A 15,775-nucleotide genomic window follows, 5' to 3' on the forward strand; every position below is an offset into this window, starting at 1 on the left:
AGGAGCTTAGGATAGGAAAGAAGATCAGGACAATGATTCTACCTGGGACCAGAATGTAGAAACTGGATCCCTTTGCAGTGCCTGCCACATGATTGTGCAGACAGGCTGGGTTTGGGTAATGTCTTAGCTGACACATGCCTTACTTTGCAACATTGTGATGTGCTTCTAACCTGAATTTGAACGTATCTGATAATGCATACAGCATTAGTCAAGCAATAGTTTATAAAACAATTGTTGAAGTAGCTTTTTTTTCTTTTTTTCCCCTGTAGCACATATCCACTGTGAGGACGTGTTTGGCATCGTGGGAGAAAATTTTACTTTTCCAGTAAAAATAGACCAAAAAATAACGGAAATTATTTGGACGAAAAACAAGGATAAAGTGGCTGAATGGGAAGGGCAAACCAACCCGACATATTTTACTTCTCTCCGTAACAGAGGCTTGCTTAACAAGGATTATGGGTCCTTGACTATATTTAACTTGGAGAACGGTGATGCTGGCACATATGTGTTAGACTACTTCGATTCTGGGAAGAAAAATTATGACTTAACCTTCACACTTGCTGTGTTAGGTAAGTAGCGGAAGAACTGCATAAAGGATTTGTACCACTTTATTCACTTTAAGAAGGCTGGAAAGGGGATTGTTTATTTGTCAGGGAAGCAAACAGAAAGAGAGGGGGGCTGTTCTTTGACTCTATTGTTAAGTTGCTTAGGCACTTTAAACAAATTTTTAAAGGTGGCATCTAATTTGTGTGCCCATCATTACTCACCTTAGAATGACTTCTAGAATGTGTGTAGATGGCATACTGTATACTTCCAGGTAGATAACCAAACTCATTGAGCAAGCTGACCAAGTTATCCCAGGCATTATGTATCTACTAAAGATGCTCCTGCAGGCATATTATACGTGCTTGAATATCTGTGGCATCATCCGGTGGAGATCTGCGCAGCTTCACTAGTAGTCTTTGGGAAATATATTTGACCTGTGTGTCTATTAGTCCTATTGGCAATGAACCATGAGGAGTCTTAAACTAGGCACTGAAGAACCATGAACAGGGCCGCTTTTAAAAATACATTTCTCTATCACGCACATGCACGCGCACGTACACATGCAGACCTTACACATACACTTTTATCTATGCACTCTCCTGCTGCTTTTGTTGCTCCAGCCTTTGTCCCGTGCTAAAATTCAAGGCAGTTTATAACCAAAGTAATACAGAATATTTTCTCTCCTTTTAGATCCCCCTTCAGAACCTGAAATAAGTTGCAACATCAGTGGTGATGACATCCTGTTAAAATGTACAGCAGATTTCCAGCAGCCTCTACGTTACACTTGGAAGTTAGGTAGCAAGTCAATCACTCAGCAGACCCAGGAAGTTGTAATCTCTAAGGCGATTGTTGATGCTTCCAAGAAAGCTTCGTGTTTCATTAATTTCTCTCAAACGGAAAAGAGCTCTGAAATCTCTTTCACTCAATGCTTTCCAGATAACACAGGTAATGAATGGGTCAGGTTGTATATGCAAATCGGAGAGGCTAGATTGGGAAGCAGCATGGACTTTGACTGTAAGATTTCTACTGACTTTTCAGGAAGTTGGATTTAAAGAGTAAAAAACATCAGAAGTGATTTGTCTGCTGAAAGTGTGTTTAAAGGTTGGTGAAAGGTATGAGGTTGACAGTTTGATCCTCCAAGAAAGATACTTTTTGCAGGGATCTCAACAGAATAAAACCTTTAGCTGTGACTTGAAATGAGTAATAATAAAGAGGGAGGCACACTTAGAAGATCTCTTCTGAACCTTCTGGCCTTGTGTAACTAATGCTAATGACTGTTGTGCTCTTTGTACTCCTTTCCATGAACTGAAATGAAACTATTCAGTCATTTTAAGTGAGTAATCTAGCACCCGTTAGGTAAATAATTTCTCATGTAGCGTATGCATGAGTCGGTGAGCATACTTCTTTTTCTCCTTCACAGACATATAAAAAGGAGAAAAGAGAGTTTTCCTGCTGTTGCTTAATGCTTTGGGACAGCCTCACGTCAGCTTGAGGCTTGCCTTTTCCCCCTCCCCCCAAACACAGGATGAGAACACATTTGGAACCATCTGGTTTGTAGGGTGTGTAAGGCAGTCCCTAACTGACAAAATTTCCTACTTCTGTGCAAAAGTAATTTTCATGGTTTACCAGTATAGAATTCTTCTTCCTTCACTGGAATTATGTGTTAGAGACTTGTTAGAAATGAAGTGTGTGGTGGGTTGACCTTGGTTGGCTGTCAAGTGCTCGTCAAGTTGCCCTATCGCTTCCCCTTCCCAATGGGACAGTGGGGAGAAAATATGACAAAAGCCTCATGGGTTGAGATAAGGGCAGGGAGATTACTCAGCAATTAGTGTCATGGGCAAAACAGACTTGACTTTGGGAAAATTAATTTAATTTATTGCTAATCAACATCAGAGTAGGATAATAAGCAACAAGAACAAATCTAAAACACCTTCCCCCCACCCCTCCCTTCTTCCCGGACTCGACTTCACTCCCGATTTCTCTATCTCCTCCCCTCGAGCAGCGCAGGGGGACGGGGAATGGGGGTTGCGGTCAGCTCATTACACGTTGTCTCTGCCGCTCCTTCCTCCTCACGCTCTTCCCCTGCTCCATCGTTGGGTCCCACACATGGGAGACAGTTCTCCATGAACTCCAACGTGGATCCTTCCCACGGGCTGCAGTTCTTCGCAAACTGCTCCAGCGTGGGTCCTTTCCATGGAGTGCAGTCCTTCAGGAACTGCTCCAGTGTGGGTCCCCCGCGGGGTCACAAGTCCTGCCAGCAAACCTGCTCCAGCCTGGGCTTCTCTCTCAATAGGTCCACAGGTCCTGCCAGGAGCTTGCTCCAGCACAGGCTTCCCACGGGGTCACAGCCTCCTTCAGGCATCCACCTGCTCTGCTGTGGGGTCTTCCATGGGCTGCAGGTGGATATCAGCTCCACTGTTAACCTCCACGGGCTGCAGGGGCACAGCCTGCCTCACCATGGTCTTCGCCATGGGCTGCAGGGGAATCTCTGCTCCAGCACCTGGAGCACCTCCTCCCCTCCTTCTTCACTGACCTTGGTGTCTGCAGGGTTGTTCCTCTCATATATTCTCACTCCTCTCTCCCAGCTGTGGTTGCACAGCGGTTTTCACCCTTTCTTAAATATGTTATCGCAGAGGTGCTACCGTTGTTGCCGATGGGCTCAGCTTTGGCCAGTGGTGGGTCCGTCTTGGAGCCGGTTGGCATTGGCTCTGTCCAACATGAGGGCAGCTTCCGGCAGCTTCTCACAGAAGCCACCCCTGCAGCCTCCCCGCTACCAAAACCTTGCCATGCAAACCCAATACAAGATATTTGCTGAAATTCATTTAGCTGAGATCTGGCTCAGCCTTTCATAGGCCAAAAAATGGAATAGCCAGCACCTTTCAAGCAGTGATGTGCCTTTGCGGAACTAAGGTACTTACCGTGTAACTTTCCTGGAGCTGGCATAGGGTTTTGCTAATAACGGACTCAGATGCATTATTTTCTTGAGGTTACTTTTTTAAAAACAAATACCTATAAAACATACTCGGGGTTGTATTTCTACTGAAGTAGTGTATCACACAGTTGCTTTTTAACTAATCAGTCATTATTTATTTTATTTTTTTAAAGGACACAGCTATCACAAAAGAAGCAGAGTTGGTCTTATTGTGGCTTTTATTTTCGGTTTAATTACAGTAATCACAGCATTCCTATGCGTGAGAGGTATGTATAGAATTTCCTAATTGAGCTTAACGTGCTTCAAGATTATGCTGATCTAAGGTTCTGTAGAATGTATGAAATTTTCTGACTGTAGGATGTATTGTAAATACAGTAGTAGAAACAAGTACAACTTAGGCAAAGGCTAATAGATTTGAAGGAAATAATATACTGAACTCCCGTGCACTCAGACACTGGGCTATGTGTACCGGGAAACGCTGTAGTTTGTATTTGCATATTTCTCCTTCAGACTGGGTGTTTCATTTACTGTGCGTTTCTACTTACCAAGTGTCTATGGCCTCTCCCATTCCTACCTGAGTGTGCTTTCACTGCCTTTTTTGAGAGCATCATAAAGCTGCCCTCAAGATGAGATTTATTGTTGGGACTGGCTCATAGCAGGGCCTGTTGAATACCTTATGCTGAGTCTAATCTGGCAACTCGGTGTGCTCAACTGATACATAGGGACTTCGGTGCCTCCTGTCAGCCTATATTGCCATCATCTTGCAGTTCTAGATTTGTTTCTTGATCCATCCCTACCCTGAATTCAAGTGTCATTTTGTAAATCTGACAGCTTATTCAGAAATGGTAGTTGTAGGCTATCACTGTGTATCTCTTGCTGCCACCTTTTTAGGTTAATGTGTCAGATATTGTATTCTGACTTGAAAAATCGGTGCACACCATCTCTTCTTTTTGTGTTTGAGAGAGTCCCAAACAGGAATACGTTACTTCATCCTAAGAGTGCTCTGCATGGAAAATGCCTGTTGGCTTCCAGGTGGGGTAACCACTTGGGGGTGGCTGCAGGGTGAAGCGCATGGGATGCGTCTTCTGTCTGGGAAGGACTAATTGATGATATTCTGGAGGGAGGCTCTGATCAGAGCATACATAGATGTATATTGCATGTCGACCTTATGCTTTCCTGATCGTTCTCCATTTAGTTTCTGTTGGCATGGAATCGTAAAATAAACTAGGTGGGAAGGAATCTCTGGAGGTTTCATCCAACTTGCTGCTCAAAGCAGGACCAAATTCAAAGCTAGGTCAGGTTGCTCAGGGCCTTGTCCAGTCAAACACTGAATAATTCCAAGGATGGAAGTTCTCCAGCCTCTTTCAGCATGTGTTCAAGCGCTGAATCACCTTTGTGGGGAAGGATATTTTCCTTATTTCTGTTAGGGATTTTCTTTTTGCAACTCGTATCCATTGCCTCCTGTCTTTTTGTCCTGTACTTCTGAGAGGAGTTTCCTTTGTTTTCTATGTAAGCTCGTTGTAGACTGCAATTAGCCATCCTCTTAGCCTTCTTTTTTTCTCAGGCTGAACAAACCCAATTCTCTCAGCACCTCTGTGCAGAGCTCCTGCCCCCTAAACGTCTTGGTGGACATTGGCTGGACTAGCTTTGGAGTGTCAGTGTTTTTTCATGAATTGTGAGCCTAAAACTAGACACAGTACACCACATGTGGTGTCACAAATACTGAATAGAGGGGAAGAATTATTTCTGTCGATGGACTGAGTAGACTTCTGCTAACGGAGCCCAGTATTTGGTAGGCTTCTACTACAAGGGCTCATTTCTGACTAATGTTCAACTCGTCGTCCACCAGGGCTTCCAGGTCCTTTTCTGCAGAGCTATTTTCTAGCCAGGCAGAGCTCATCCTGTACTGCTCCGTGGGGTGATTTTAAAAGGTGCAGGACTTTACGTTTGCCTTTGAACATGACGTCTTTTCTGCCAGCACGTTATTCCAGGTTGTGGAACTCCCTCTGAGTGGCAGCCTTGCCCTCCAGCATATCCCCTACTCTCCTCAGTTTGATGTCATCTGCAGACTTTCTGAGGGTGCCTTCTGTGCCCTTGTCCATGTTGGTGATGTTGAACAACACTGTGCTTGGTATCAACACATGAAGAATGTCACTCATAACTGGCCATCAGTTAAACTCAAAACAATTCAACTTCTTCTCTTGAAACAGCAAAGGTTTGACCATGCTAGAAAATACACTTGTTATACCTCAGTAGAATAAGCGCTGCATAGGTATAATCAAACAGAAGGTGTGATTTGCTGATTTAAGAACACGACTTAGAGTCATGAAATCCTAAACTCTGCTTTAGATTTGGTTAGATGTGTTCTGACTTCTTGTTGTTGCAGGAGGCTCATTTTGTTGATCTCTCACTGATTGTCTTTGCCCCAAAACAACATTTCACTGTTTCTTCTTTCCCCAAGTCAAGTATTCAGTTGTATGTCCTCAGTTAATTTTTTTATTTGAGTTGGGGGTGTGGGGAATGGGTAGAGGCTGTCAGCTAGTTTCCAAAGGCACAAAATGTTATTTCTGAGTAATTTCTCCAGATATTCTATTTGTTTTGGTGCAGCTGCAATTAAACGTGGCACAAGAGGAGCTGCTCAGATGAACCGTCCAGTATGTGCCTCAGGTAAGAGAGCCAGTGTGTCACAAATGTGTGGAAATCAGACTATTGCTTTAATTTGGTCTAGACTTGTACATTTTTTCTCTGTGGCAGTATAGTCTTTCATTGGAGAGGCAGAGGAGTAAGTTTTCTTTCAGGCCTTAGTTGTTTTACAGAGTGTAGTTATTCTTTCCAGGTCATTAATATATACTTTCTAAAATAAATAAATTTTGTTATAGGAGAAGATGAGCTATTTTTCCCTGGAGACAGCCAAGAACGGTCTAACTCAGACAGAGGTAAGAAACCTGTGTTGGGTTATAGGTGTTTTTAAACATCTGCTGTTGGTTGGAGCAAGGAGTCTGGCCTGCTCTTTCCTTTTTTGCAGGGTGTAAGCTTTTGAGTTGATTTTCAGTGTGTGCACATGCGGCCTCAAAGTCTCAGTTGAGGTCCAATAATGGATAATCATAGGGACCTGCACTTAGTGGATGTGTTAGTGGGGCTGGCAGAATTACTGACTAATATTGAAATAGTGAATGGCCTGAGATGTGCCTGGTCAGCAGCTCTCTTTGGAGGTGAATTCCGCTTCTGACAATGGAGAATGGGGGCTGGCCTCAGGGTGAGGGCTGGATATAGGGCAGTCTGTCTGTTGGAGAACTTGCTCTTTACCTGTTTGGTTAGGGCTGGTTTCCATGCTGAAATGAGGTTAATATTTCTTCTATCTCTTTTAATCTTACCTGCCTGTCCCATTTATATATACCTCTTTCAGATGTTTGGTTGATTATTTTTCTAAACCCAGTATTCATGTCAAGTGCTTAGGACTGAGCATGAATGTCAGACACTGCTCATTCCCAGTGTTCCCCATGGCAATTTCTTGCTGGCCTATCTTGGAAATTGGGCAGCTAGCCTTTTCCTCTGTGCGTTGAATTTGACTCGGACAGCTGGTGGTTCCAGCAGGTGGGGGTTGATGCTGTGCATGTAGCAGTAGATTTAATGATGACTGCTGAAGGTATTGCCACATCAGACAGGCAGTTCACTGTTACTTCACCTTGGTCCTATCTTGAAAATCCGTCCAAGACTGGTGAAGACAGGCACGTTGCTAGTCTGGTGTGCAGAATTCTGGTCCTTGCTTTTGGTGCATGACTCTGGTGCATGCTTACATCCTGTGGGTCAAGCTGCAATTGTCTCCTTTTCTGTCTCTAACCCCTTTCAGTTATTTCAGGAAAAAATCTGTTAGCAGCACCTTTCGATTCACTCTTACTCCATTTTGCAGGCCTGTCTTCTCCTTGTAACAGTCCAGATGAGGGAAGGAGACAGTCAGTGGAGGAATCATAGAATCATAGAATTGTTAAGGTTGGAAAAGACCCTTAAGATCATCGAGTCCAACTGTTAACCTACCACTGCCAAGTCCATCACTAAACCATGTCCTTAAGCACCATGTCTACCCGTCTTTTAAATACCTCCAGGGATGGAAACTCAACCACTTCCCTGGGCAGCCTGTTCCAGTGCCTGACAACCCTTTCGGTGAAGAAATTGTTCCTAATATCCAACCTAACCCTGCCCTGGCGCAGCTTGAGGCCGTTTCCTCTTGTCCTATCACTTGTTACTTGGGAGAAGAGACCGATCCCCACCCAGCTCCAGCCTCCTTTCAGGCAATTGTAGAGAGCGATAAGGTCTCCCCTCAGCCTCCTCTTCTCCAGGCTGAGCACCCCCAGCTCAGTTTTGCAGACTGTTGTGTTACCTCCATACACATTTCTAAAAAGGATTTCTGTTTGCTTGCAGCTACATCTTCACAAGCCGTTGATTGTGAGAATGAAAAGCCTGAAGCGGGTAACAAGTGGGGTGGTGCCCTAAGCCAGGGGAACATGAAGGGGGAATTAGTTTTTCACATGGCTTTTTGCAATCCAAAACGTACTACCGTGCTCTCGGCGTAGAGCGTGCCATTCCCCTGTTGGCCTAGAAAGACCTGTTGCCTTAGGAACAGTAAATGTGGATGGGCAGATCACTTGATGAGAAGTGAGAAAGACCTGGATCCTTGTGCTTGTTAAGCAGCGATGAGCAAATGCCTTCTTGGGGCTTCAGCTTCCCTCTGGATATGATGAGAATGAAGCTGCGTGCTGTGTTTGTAAATCACTTTGCCATCTGTGGAAAGAAGAACTAAGCATGTATGAGGGAACACCTTTTTATAGTAAATAAGCAAATTACCCTTTTGTCTAATGTTACCTTTTATTTGCATGCAAAAGAGTGCAAGGATATTTTTATAGTTTGTCGTCATGGGTAGGTAATCTTTGCTTTCTGCTAGAAAGAAACCCTCAAGCAGGACCTAAGAGAATAAAATCCTGTGACTTCAAAGCTTTGTTTGTAGTGATGGCAAATAGATGTGAGCCTCAACACAGCGATTTAGAAGATGGGATGCTTACAAGCTTGCAAAATGCTAATTTGGGAGATACAGCAGGCTTCTTTCCTTCGGGAAGCACCATTTCTGGATGCAATATCTTCCACTTGCTTTATGCTGTAGGAAAGTTCTTTTTACTCCAGAGGGATACTGAAATATGAACATTATAGTTCAAGTCAGCAAAAAAATGTTTTTTTTCCCCAGGCTGTTGCAGTGGTTATTCATTCACTCACTAACTCTTCCACTATTTTCCACAAGTAGCTGATAATAAGGGGGCTGAAGGCGGCAGAAGTTTTTCCTGATGAAGGGACAGATCACTAATGATCAGACTAAGGCAAAGAAAACCCAGAAGCCCCTGGGTTTTGCTGCTTATTCTTCCTGCATGAATTGTAATGGGCGTAGAACAGCTTTCCTCATCTGAAGAAACAGAGGTTGTGCAGCTGATGGTGAAGGTGTGGTGCACTGTGGGATTGTCTTATCACTTGTGTAACTCTTTCCACATACATAGAGATGGATATAGGAGAAGGAGGTTTCTTTACTGCCTGTCTTATGGAAGAAAGGAGGGAAACGTACAGTTCAGGCAAAAGAGAATCAGGTCCACAGATAAAGGTTGTCTGGACACTAGAGGAACAAACTAAAATACTTTTTGTTGCAGTATGGAGTGGGAACATCAGGAGGGGGAGTCAGTGCACCTTTGTGCAGTATGCCCTGCAGCACCTAGGTAGCATGCAGTCGCTGCTGCACAGATGATCAACAGCAGGCAAGGCGATGATGTTCTCTGAAATGTGTGTACAAAGGAATTCTAGATAGGGCTTCTGCTGGTAGCCCAGCAGTACGTAACAGTTGCAGAGGAGAAGGTGTGCTGCGGAGCTCCAGATAGCGCAGAGCCTGGTGTGGGGAAGAAGCAATGGAGTGTGCTCCTGAGGGACTGTAGCTCTTCTCTGATCTCTTTTCAGATAAAGAGTTGAACAAGGAGGACGGTGCCCTGAAAGACAAGCAGACAGTTAACAGTGGTGCAAATCAGGAAGGTAAGTGTCTGTTCTATGGAGCGGTCGGGGCTAATGACCCAGTGGGCAAACTGGGCAGGGTCCCTTAGAGTTGAAGTCTCAGAGCAACTTCTGTGTAATGGCTCTCAGTGGTGGTGTTGGGGGGATTGTGCCATCAGTGCTGAACACCTGTCCTCTGTGCAGGAGTTTCAGGAGCACTCAAGCAGCTTTCAGGCCGTAGTCAAGAGCTGCTGGTTTACGTTCTGCTAGGGCAGAGCGAGTCTTGTGTTTTTTCCACCCCTGGTAATAACCCCAGCAGAGCATACAGGCTTGAAGGAGGCGTGCTCTGGAGATCAGTGGGGTTTGAAAAAAAAAAAAAAAATCCCAGTCAGACTGAGGTGAGAATAGTCAAGTGGCAGCCCTGCTGAAGTGGTGGCTTCTGGTCTTCTGGTTAACACTGCCTGTTGGGAGATGTCTGCAAGGGGGCCTCCAGTCCCCCACTGTGTGAACATGAAGCACTTAAGTGAGGAGCAAGAGTTGATGTGACCAAGAAGAAGCTTTGCCAGCTTCTGTCTGGATTTGGAGAGACTGGTAGTTTGTGAAACAGAGCCAGGCTGTCCGTCATTGTCTCTGGTGGAAGAGGGTGCTGCGTGTGTGTCTGTCTTTAACCTCGCTGACATCTGCTGGGAAGGCAACACGGGAATTCCAGCAGTCAGGAAGATTTCTGGGCAGCACCAGGGACAACTTCTTCACCTAGGCTACCGGGTACACCAGCAAGGGCTGCTGTGCAGCTGTATCTGCTGCTCACTAACAGGGAAGGACTGGCTGAGGATGTGGTCAGGAATGGCTGCCTTGGCTGCAGCAACCAAGAAACAGCTCCAGATCCTGAGAGGAGTGAGGAGCATCCGAGTGCAGGCCCTGTGCTTTCAGAGAGCAAATTTCCACTTCTTCGGGAAGATGGTAGGCAGGATCTCATGGGAGACTGTTCCGAAGAGCAATGGGGCTCAAGAGAGCCCTCAGGCCTTTAAGGAGGACTTTCTCCAAGCATGAGCACCGGCCATCCCCACAGTCAGGAGAAGAGGCAGGTAAATGAGAAGATCGGCTTGGCTAAGCAGGGAACTCCTGCCGTAGCTTCAGTGCCAAAAGTGCTTATCCTAGATGTGGAGGCAGGGATAGGCTACAATGGAGGAATTTAGGAAGACTGCCCGGACAGGTTAAGGCTGGTGTCAGGAAAGCCAGGGCTCAGGGAGGCTTGAAACCACTATGGGATGACCAGGACAATGAGAGCAGCTTCTGCTGCTAGGTTATCTGTGTAGACATTGTGCTTAAGGACATGGTTTAGTGGTGGACTTGGCAGTGCTAGGTTGGACTCGATGATCTTAAGGGTCTTTTCCAACCTTAATGATTCTATGATTCCATGATTCTATGATTCTACAAGAATGAGGAAAGAGCATGTGGGCCTGTTGCTGAACAGGGAATTGATTTAGTGACAGCTGATGCTGATGAAGTATAGGCTAGATAAGCAGACAGTGAGGTGGACTGAAAACTGAACATGTTTCTGGTCACAGGAGAAAGATGGTCACTGGGAGTAAGCAGGATGGTTTTACCCAGCGTAAATCACAGCTCACCGACTTGACAACCTTTTTTGGATGAAATGGCTAGATCTGCGGATGAAGGGAGAACAATGGGTGTCGTATACCTTGCCTTTAGCAAGGCTTTTTCTGCAGTGTCCCACAGCATATTTGGAGTCCTAAGTTGGGATGTCCTAGTCTGGATAAATGTCTGTCTATCTACGTGGGTACAAAACTTGCTAGATTGTCAGGCCTGCAGGTAGTGGTTAACGGGTTGTACTCCCCATGGATGCTGGTGACAAGTGTAGTACTGCAGAGGTCTGTTTTTCTGGTGACCTGGACAAGGTAGGTGGGCGTCCTCATGGACAGTACGCTATGAGTCAACAGTGCTCCCTGGCAGCAAAGGCTGTTTTAAGGAGTGCTTAAGCCAGTCCGTTGAAGGAAGTGGTTATTTTCCATTACTTGGCACTCGTTAGATGACACATAGAGTACTACATCGAGTTTGGCCCACCCAGTGCTGCAAAAGTGCTGATAAATTTGAGCAAGTTCAGCAGAGTGGCACCAACGTGGTCAGGGGCTGGAGCACAATTCATCTGTGGAGACGCTGAAGAAACCAGGCTTGTTCAAGCCCCAAGAAGAGCAGGCTTTCGGGGTACCTAAGAGCAGCTGCCAATACCTATGAGGCTATTGAGAAGAAGACCAAGCCAGGCTGTTTCCTGAGGTGTATAGCAGGATATCAAGGTGATGGTCCTAAACTGAAGCAGGGGAGATTGTGTGGATACAAGAGAAAGATTTTTGCCTTCTAAGCACGACTAATCACTAGGACAGGCTGCACGGAGTCATCCTGGAGTCTCTACCCTTGGAGGTCTTTAAGAGCTGACTGGAGAAATTCCTGAGCAACCTGTCTGGACATGAGTGTGGACCTTTCTCTGAGGAGGGGGTTGGGTTAGAGACCTCCTGGATTCCCCGCCCGGAGCAAACCTGAATGGTTATTACAATTCATAAGAATTGTAGTAAGTAAGAACTGATACCACTGTGAAGTTAAGCAGTGGGATGTAGGTGTCCTGTAATCTCTTTTCAGAGCTCTCTACCAAGCAGAACAGCACCCTGGCGTCCAAGTGTGGAGCTGACAATGGTGCAAGTGAGGAAGGTGAGTGCCTGTTCTTTCTGTGGTGGGGAGCTGTCTTGAAGCTGAGCAAGGCGGGGGACTGTAGTTGTCTTCTGATCTCTCTTCAGACATCTGTAAGACGGAGAACAGCAGCTTGCTGGTCAATCATACAGATGACCAACGCGCAAATGAGGGAGGTAAGTGCGTGTGCTGTGGTGTGGTCTTTGTCGGTTGTGACTTTTGCCTGTGGCTTCTTGATGTGAAGTTATGGGTGGCACCATGGGTGCTGAGTGCCTTTTGTGCTTGGGCTTTGCGGGGCCTGGAAGGGAGCATGAGGACAGTGTGGCGTTGGGTATGGAGGAGAGAGGGGGAGGTATGATGGCACATGGGGGCAGGGGATGTTGGTCAGGGCTATTACTGATGCCAAAGAAATGTCCCCGGTCTCAGTCAGATTACATCTGGTTGGGGAAGCAGAGTGTTGTGAGGTCCAGGATTGGGAAGGGGCACATGTGTGGTGGGCACATGATTGCGTGACGTGTGCTAGGGAATCAGGTGTTTGTGAGGGAAGTGTTGAGGAGACTGGCCAATTTAGCCAGTCTAAAACATGCAGGATTAAATGTTAATGGCATTCATTAATAACACACCTCTTGCTCATGCTTGCACTTTTACTTTATTCCATGCCTTACCGAGTGATAAAGGCTTCTAGCGGCTGAGGTGTCAGTAAGGCAGTAGTTTTTGTCAGTAGATTCCTGAACTGCAATTCTGCCATGTTAGTTATGAATGCTGTTGAAGATCATATCAAAGTAGAGAGATATTGTGGAACACTGAAAGTTTTTTTTTATTGTTTAGGTGTGCAACTGTGTTTTCTTTGGTCACAAAGAATACAGTTGACTTAATTTGTGTTTTTCTTGTGGTTTGTTGATGTTTTTTAAACCTACATGGACCTGGTGGGAAAGCTCTTCTAAATAAATAGAGCAGTGGGCCTGAGGACTGACACGTGGAATGAGAAAACTGATTATTATTCTGTATGGGAGAACAGTTGATTAACACTACATCTTATGGATATTAGTGAAACTCAGGCTGCAAAGATGCAATATTTCTCAACAATTGTTTCATATTCCATGCATTAGGTAGAACCTTTACTCAGTCATCAGTTCTGTATGCCGCATTTACTATGGGGGCATAACAGGCCTCCATTTACTTATCTCCAAAGATGTTTTGCCCTCCCAATCTGTTTTCTATGCACCTGTGAGGTCGCGCAGCTGCTTCTTAGAGTATGTCAACATGGAGAATATAAAAACTCAGATTAGTCCTGTCCCAACTCTGATAACAGAAGGATATAAGGGCTGTCCTTTAATAAACTGCACAGGCAAGGGCTTACATTGGTCTGTCATCCATCCAGACCAGAATACTGTTTCTGTAGAATCTTTCTAGAGTAGAGAAAGCCTATGGAATGCTAACGGGTTTTACTCTTGTTACTAATTAGTTTCACACTGTGATTCCCAAGAAGTATTAAAGATCATAGGTTTGGAGCTGAGGTCATTGACCGTCAGTTTCTAGTGAAAAGTCTTACTGAGACATCTAAACCTGGCAAAGAACACGCAAAGGTCAAGCCCTCACCAAGAGAACAATTGCTACACTCTAAGTTTGGCTTCCAAATCACCTGGTAGTATTGCAGAAAATGATGCTGAGCACTTATCTGTAGAAAATCCAAAGTTCCTATCCATGAATCAGGCAGAATAGTTGAAGGCGTAGCATAGTGCTGTATCTCAAAGTCTTTGGTCTTCATGACAGCCAGGTGGGGGAGGTAGAAGTCATTTCCCCAACCTGGCAGATTCACTGGCAGCATGGAGAAGTGAAATCAGCTGCCATCAGTAATCGTGAATTTCTTGCTTCCCCAGGGATATAGTTGAAGTGCCTGACCTGCTTAGAAAGAATTTCACTGGAGTTGTGTAAGATTTTCAAAAGTAAAACTGTAGGTAAATATGTAATAAAACTTTCTCATTGCTGGTGTGTCTGCAGAGCTTACACAGATTAAGGTGATACTGAGAAGTGTTGCTGAACTTTGGATCCATCTGACGAGGGCAATGAACGTATCGGGGTTTGAGAGCCTTGCTGTAATTTACTGTAGTTCTGACTCTAGGGAGCTCTGTCTTTCCTGTGGATGGGTGAAAATTGTTCCACATCGACTGTAATTGGTAGGATGGCTTGAGCCAATCTGGCCACGTACTGTCACTGAAAGTGGAGGTCTTGCTCTTTGGGCCAGCTCTGATGTTCATCGCACCCCTCTGTGAGCCAGTTTGACTACCTCATGTAGCAGGAAACTGAGCTAGCAGAAAAATCTGGGTGGTCTTTTGCTGGACTGATAGGTTAAATGTGATCATAAAGGGCCTTGGTGAGCACTGGGCTGCCATGCTGGAGGGGATGGGATGCTTGCTGGTCAGCAGAGGATTGCAAAGGAGAAGGAAGGGCAGGAGACAGGGAGAGGGGCTGGGGGGGGCTGTTGCAGTGAATGCAGGGCAGGCTGAGATGTGTGTGCGCAATATGTGTTGCATGAAGCTGTTACTTTCTCCATTAAGCTTTGCTGCACTTTGAGCATGCTGTAGAGCCGCTGTAGTTTAACTGAGAATGAGCCTGGTGGAAGAGGGCAAGAGCTGGTTTCCCATAGAACATAGCTAGTGAAAAAGTACTTGGCAAATAAAACATCTGTGAAGAAACCAGGTTTTGGAGGGATGTGAAATTAGGTCAGCTATAGGAAATAAAGCGGGTGAGGGAAGACAGGAATGGAAGGAAGGAATTGTTTTGCTATTTGTGAAATGGAAGGGGTGACCTCCTCAGAGTTTACGAGTTCCTCCAGGGGGGCAGCGGAGGGGGAGGCGCCGATCTCCTCTCTCTGGTGACCAGCGATCGGACAGGAGGACATGGAAGCTGCGTCAGGGGAAGTCCAGGCTGGACCTTCGGAGCAGGTTCTTCTCTGAGAGGGTGGTCGGTCACTGGAGCAGGCTCCGCAGGGAAGTGGTCATGGCATGAAGCCTGTCAGAGTTCAGGGAGTGTCTGGATGATGGTCTTAGTCATATGGTTTAGATTTAGGTAGTCCTGCGAGGAGTGAGGAGTTGGACTTGATGATCCTTATGGGTCGCGTCCAACTTGAGATATTCCATGATTCTATGAAAGGTTTTGTTTGCAAATTTATTAACTGAGTTACCAGAAACTTCTTGTTTTGAAATTTTTTATCTGACTTCAATGTTTAAAAAGACAATTTAAAATGCTTTTAGAAAATGTGTACTATAAGCCAGTGTGCGTCAAAGCATTTTTGTTTGGTAAGAAATGAAGTTTTCAGATTGACTGAAAACAATTTTCCTTTCCTCAAAAGAAAAGGAAAAACGTTGTTTTGTCTGTCATATAGCCTTTAGCTAAATGGTGTAACTATGGGCATTTCATACTGGTTTCTGCTTGTTGTGTTGTAGATCAGCAGTCTTCAAACTGATTTGATTGTGCACTCTATCAGTAAAATATTTTGAACATACACACCCAATTTATGTATATTTCTTTATAAATTATATACATGTGCTACCATACTTGAGTACTATGTACATTATA

At 45.1% G+C, this 15,775-nt stretch overlaps 1 protein-coding gene across 4 annotated transcripts in view; it reads left to right on the forward strand.

The window, feature by feature from the left end:
- Window positions 1-15,775, forward strand: part of CD58 (CD58 molecule) — a 48,049-nt gene that overhangs the window by 14,473 nt on the left and 17,801 nt on the right. For 2 of the 4 annotated variants that reach the window (XM_087755988.1, XM_087755987.1), the window contains exons 2-9: window positions 270-569; window positions 1,237-1,491; window positions 3,652-3,744; window positions 6,086-6,145; window positions 6,358-6,414; window positions 9,467-9,538; window positions 12,149-12,217; window positions 12,304-12,372. In XM_087755988.1, the coding sequence (XP_087612114.1) occupies window positions 270-569; window positions 1,237-1,491; window positions 3,652-3,744; window positions 6,086-6,145; window positions 6,358-6,414; window positions 9,467-9,538; window positions 12,149-12,217; window positions 12,304-12,372 (975 nt within the window). The remainder of the gene's footprint in view (window positions 1-269; window positions 570-1,236; window positions 1,492-3,651; window positions 3,745-6,085; window positions 6,146-6,357; window positions 6,415-9,466; window positions 9,539-12,148; window positions 12,218-12,303; window positions 12,373-15,775) is intronic. The other 2 variants (XM_087755990.1, XM_087755991.1) reach the window with 2 other exon arrangements.

The sequence above is a fragment of the Nipponia nippon genome, unplaced genomic scaffold (assembly GCF_047370975.1).
Source record: "Nipponia nippon isolate SJK-2023a ecotype South Korea unplaced genomic scaffold, ASM4737097v1 scaffold_2, whole genome shotgun sequence".
NCBI classification, from domain to species: Eukaryota; Metazoa; Chordata; class Aves; order Pelecaniformes; family Threskiornithidae; genus Nipponia; species Nipponia nippon.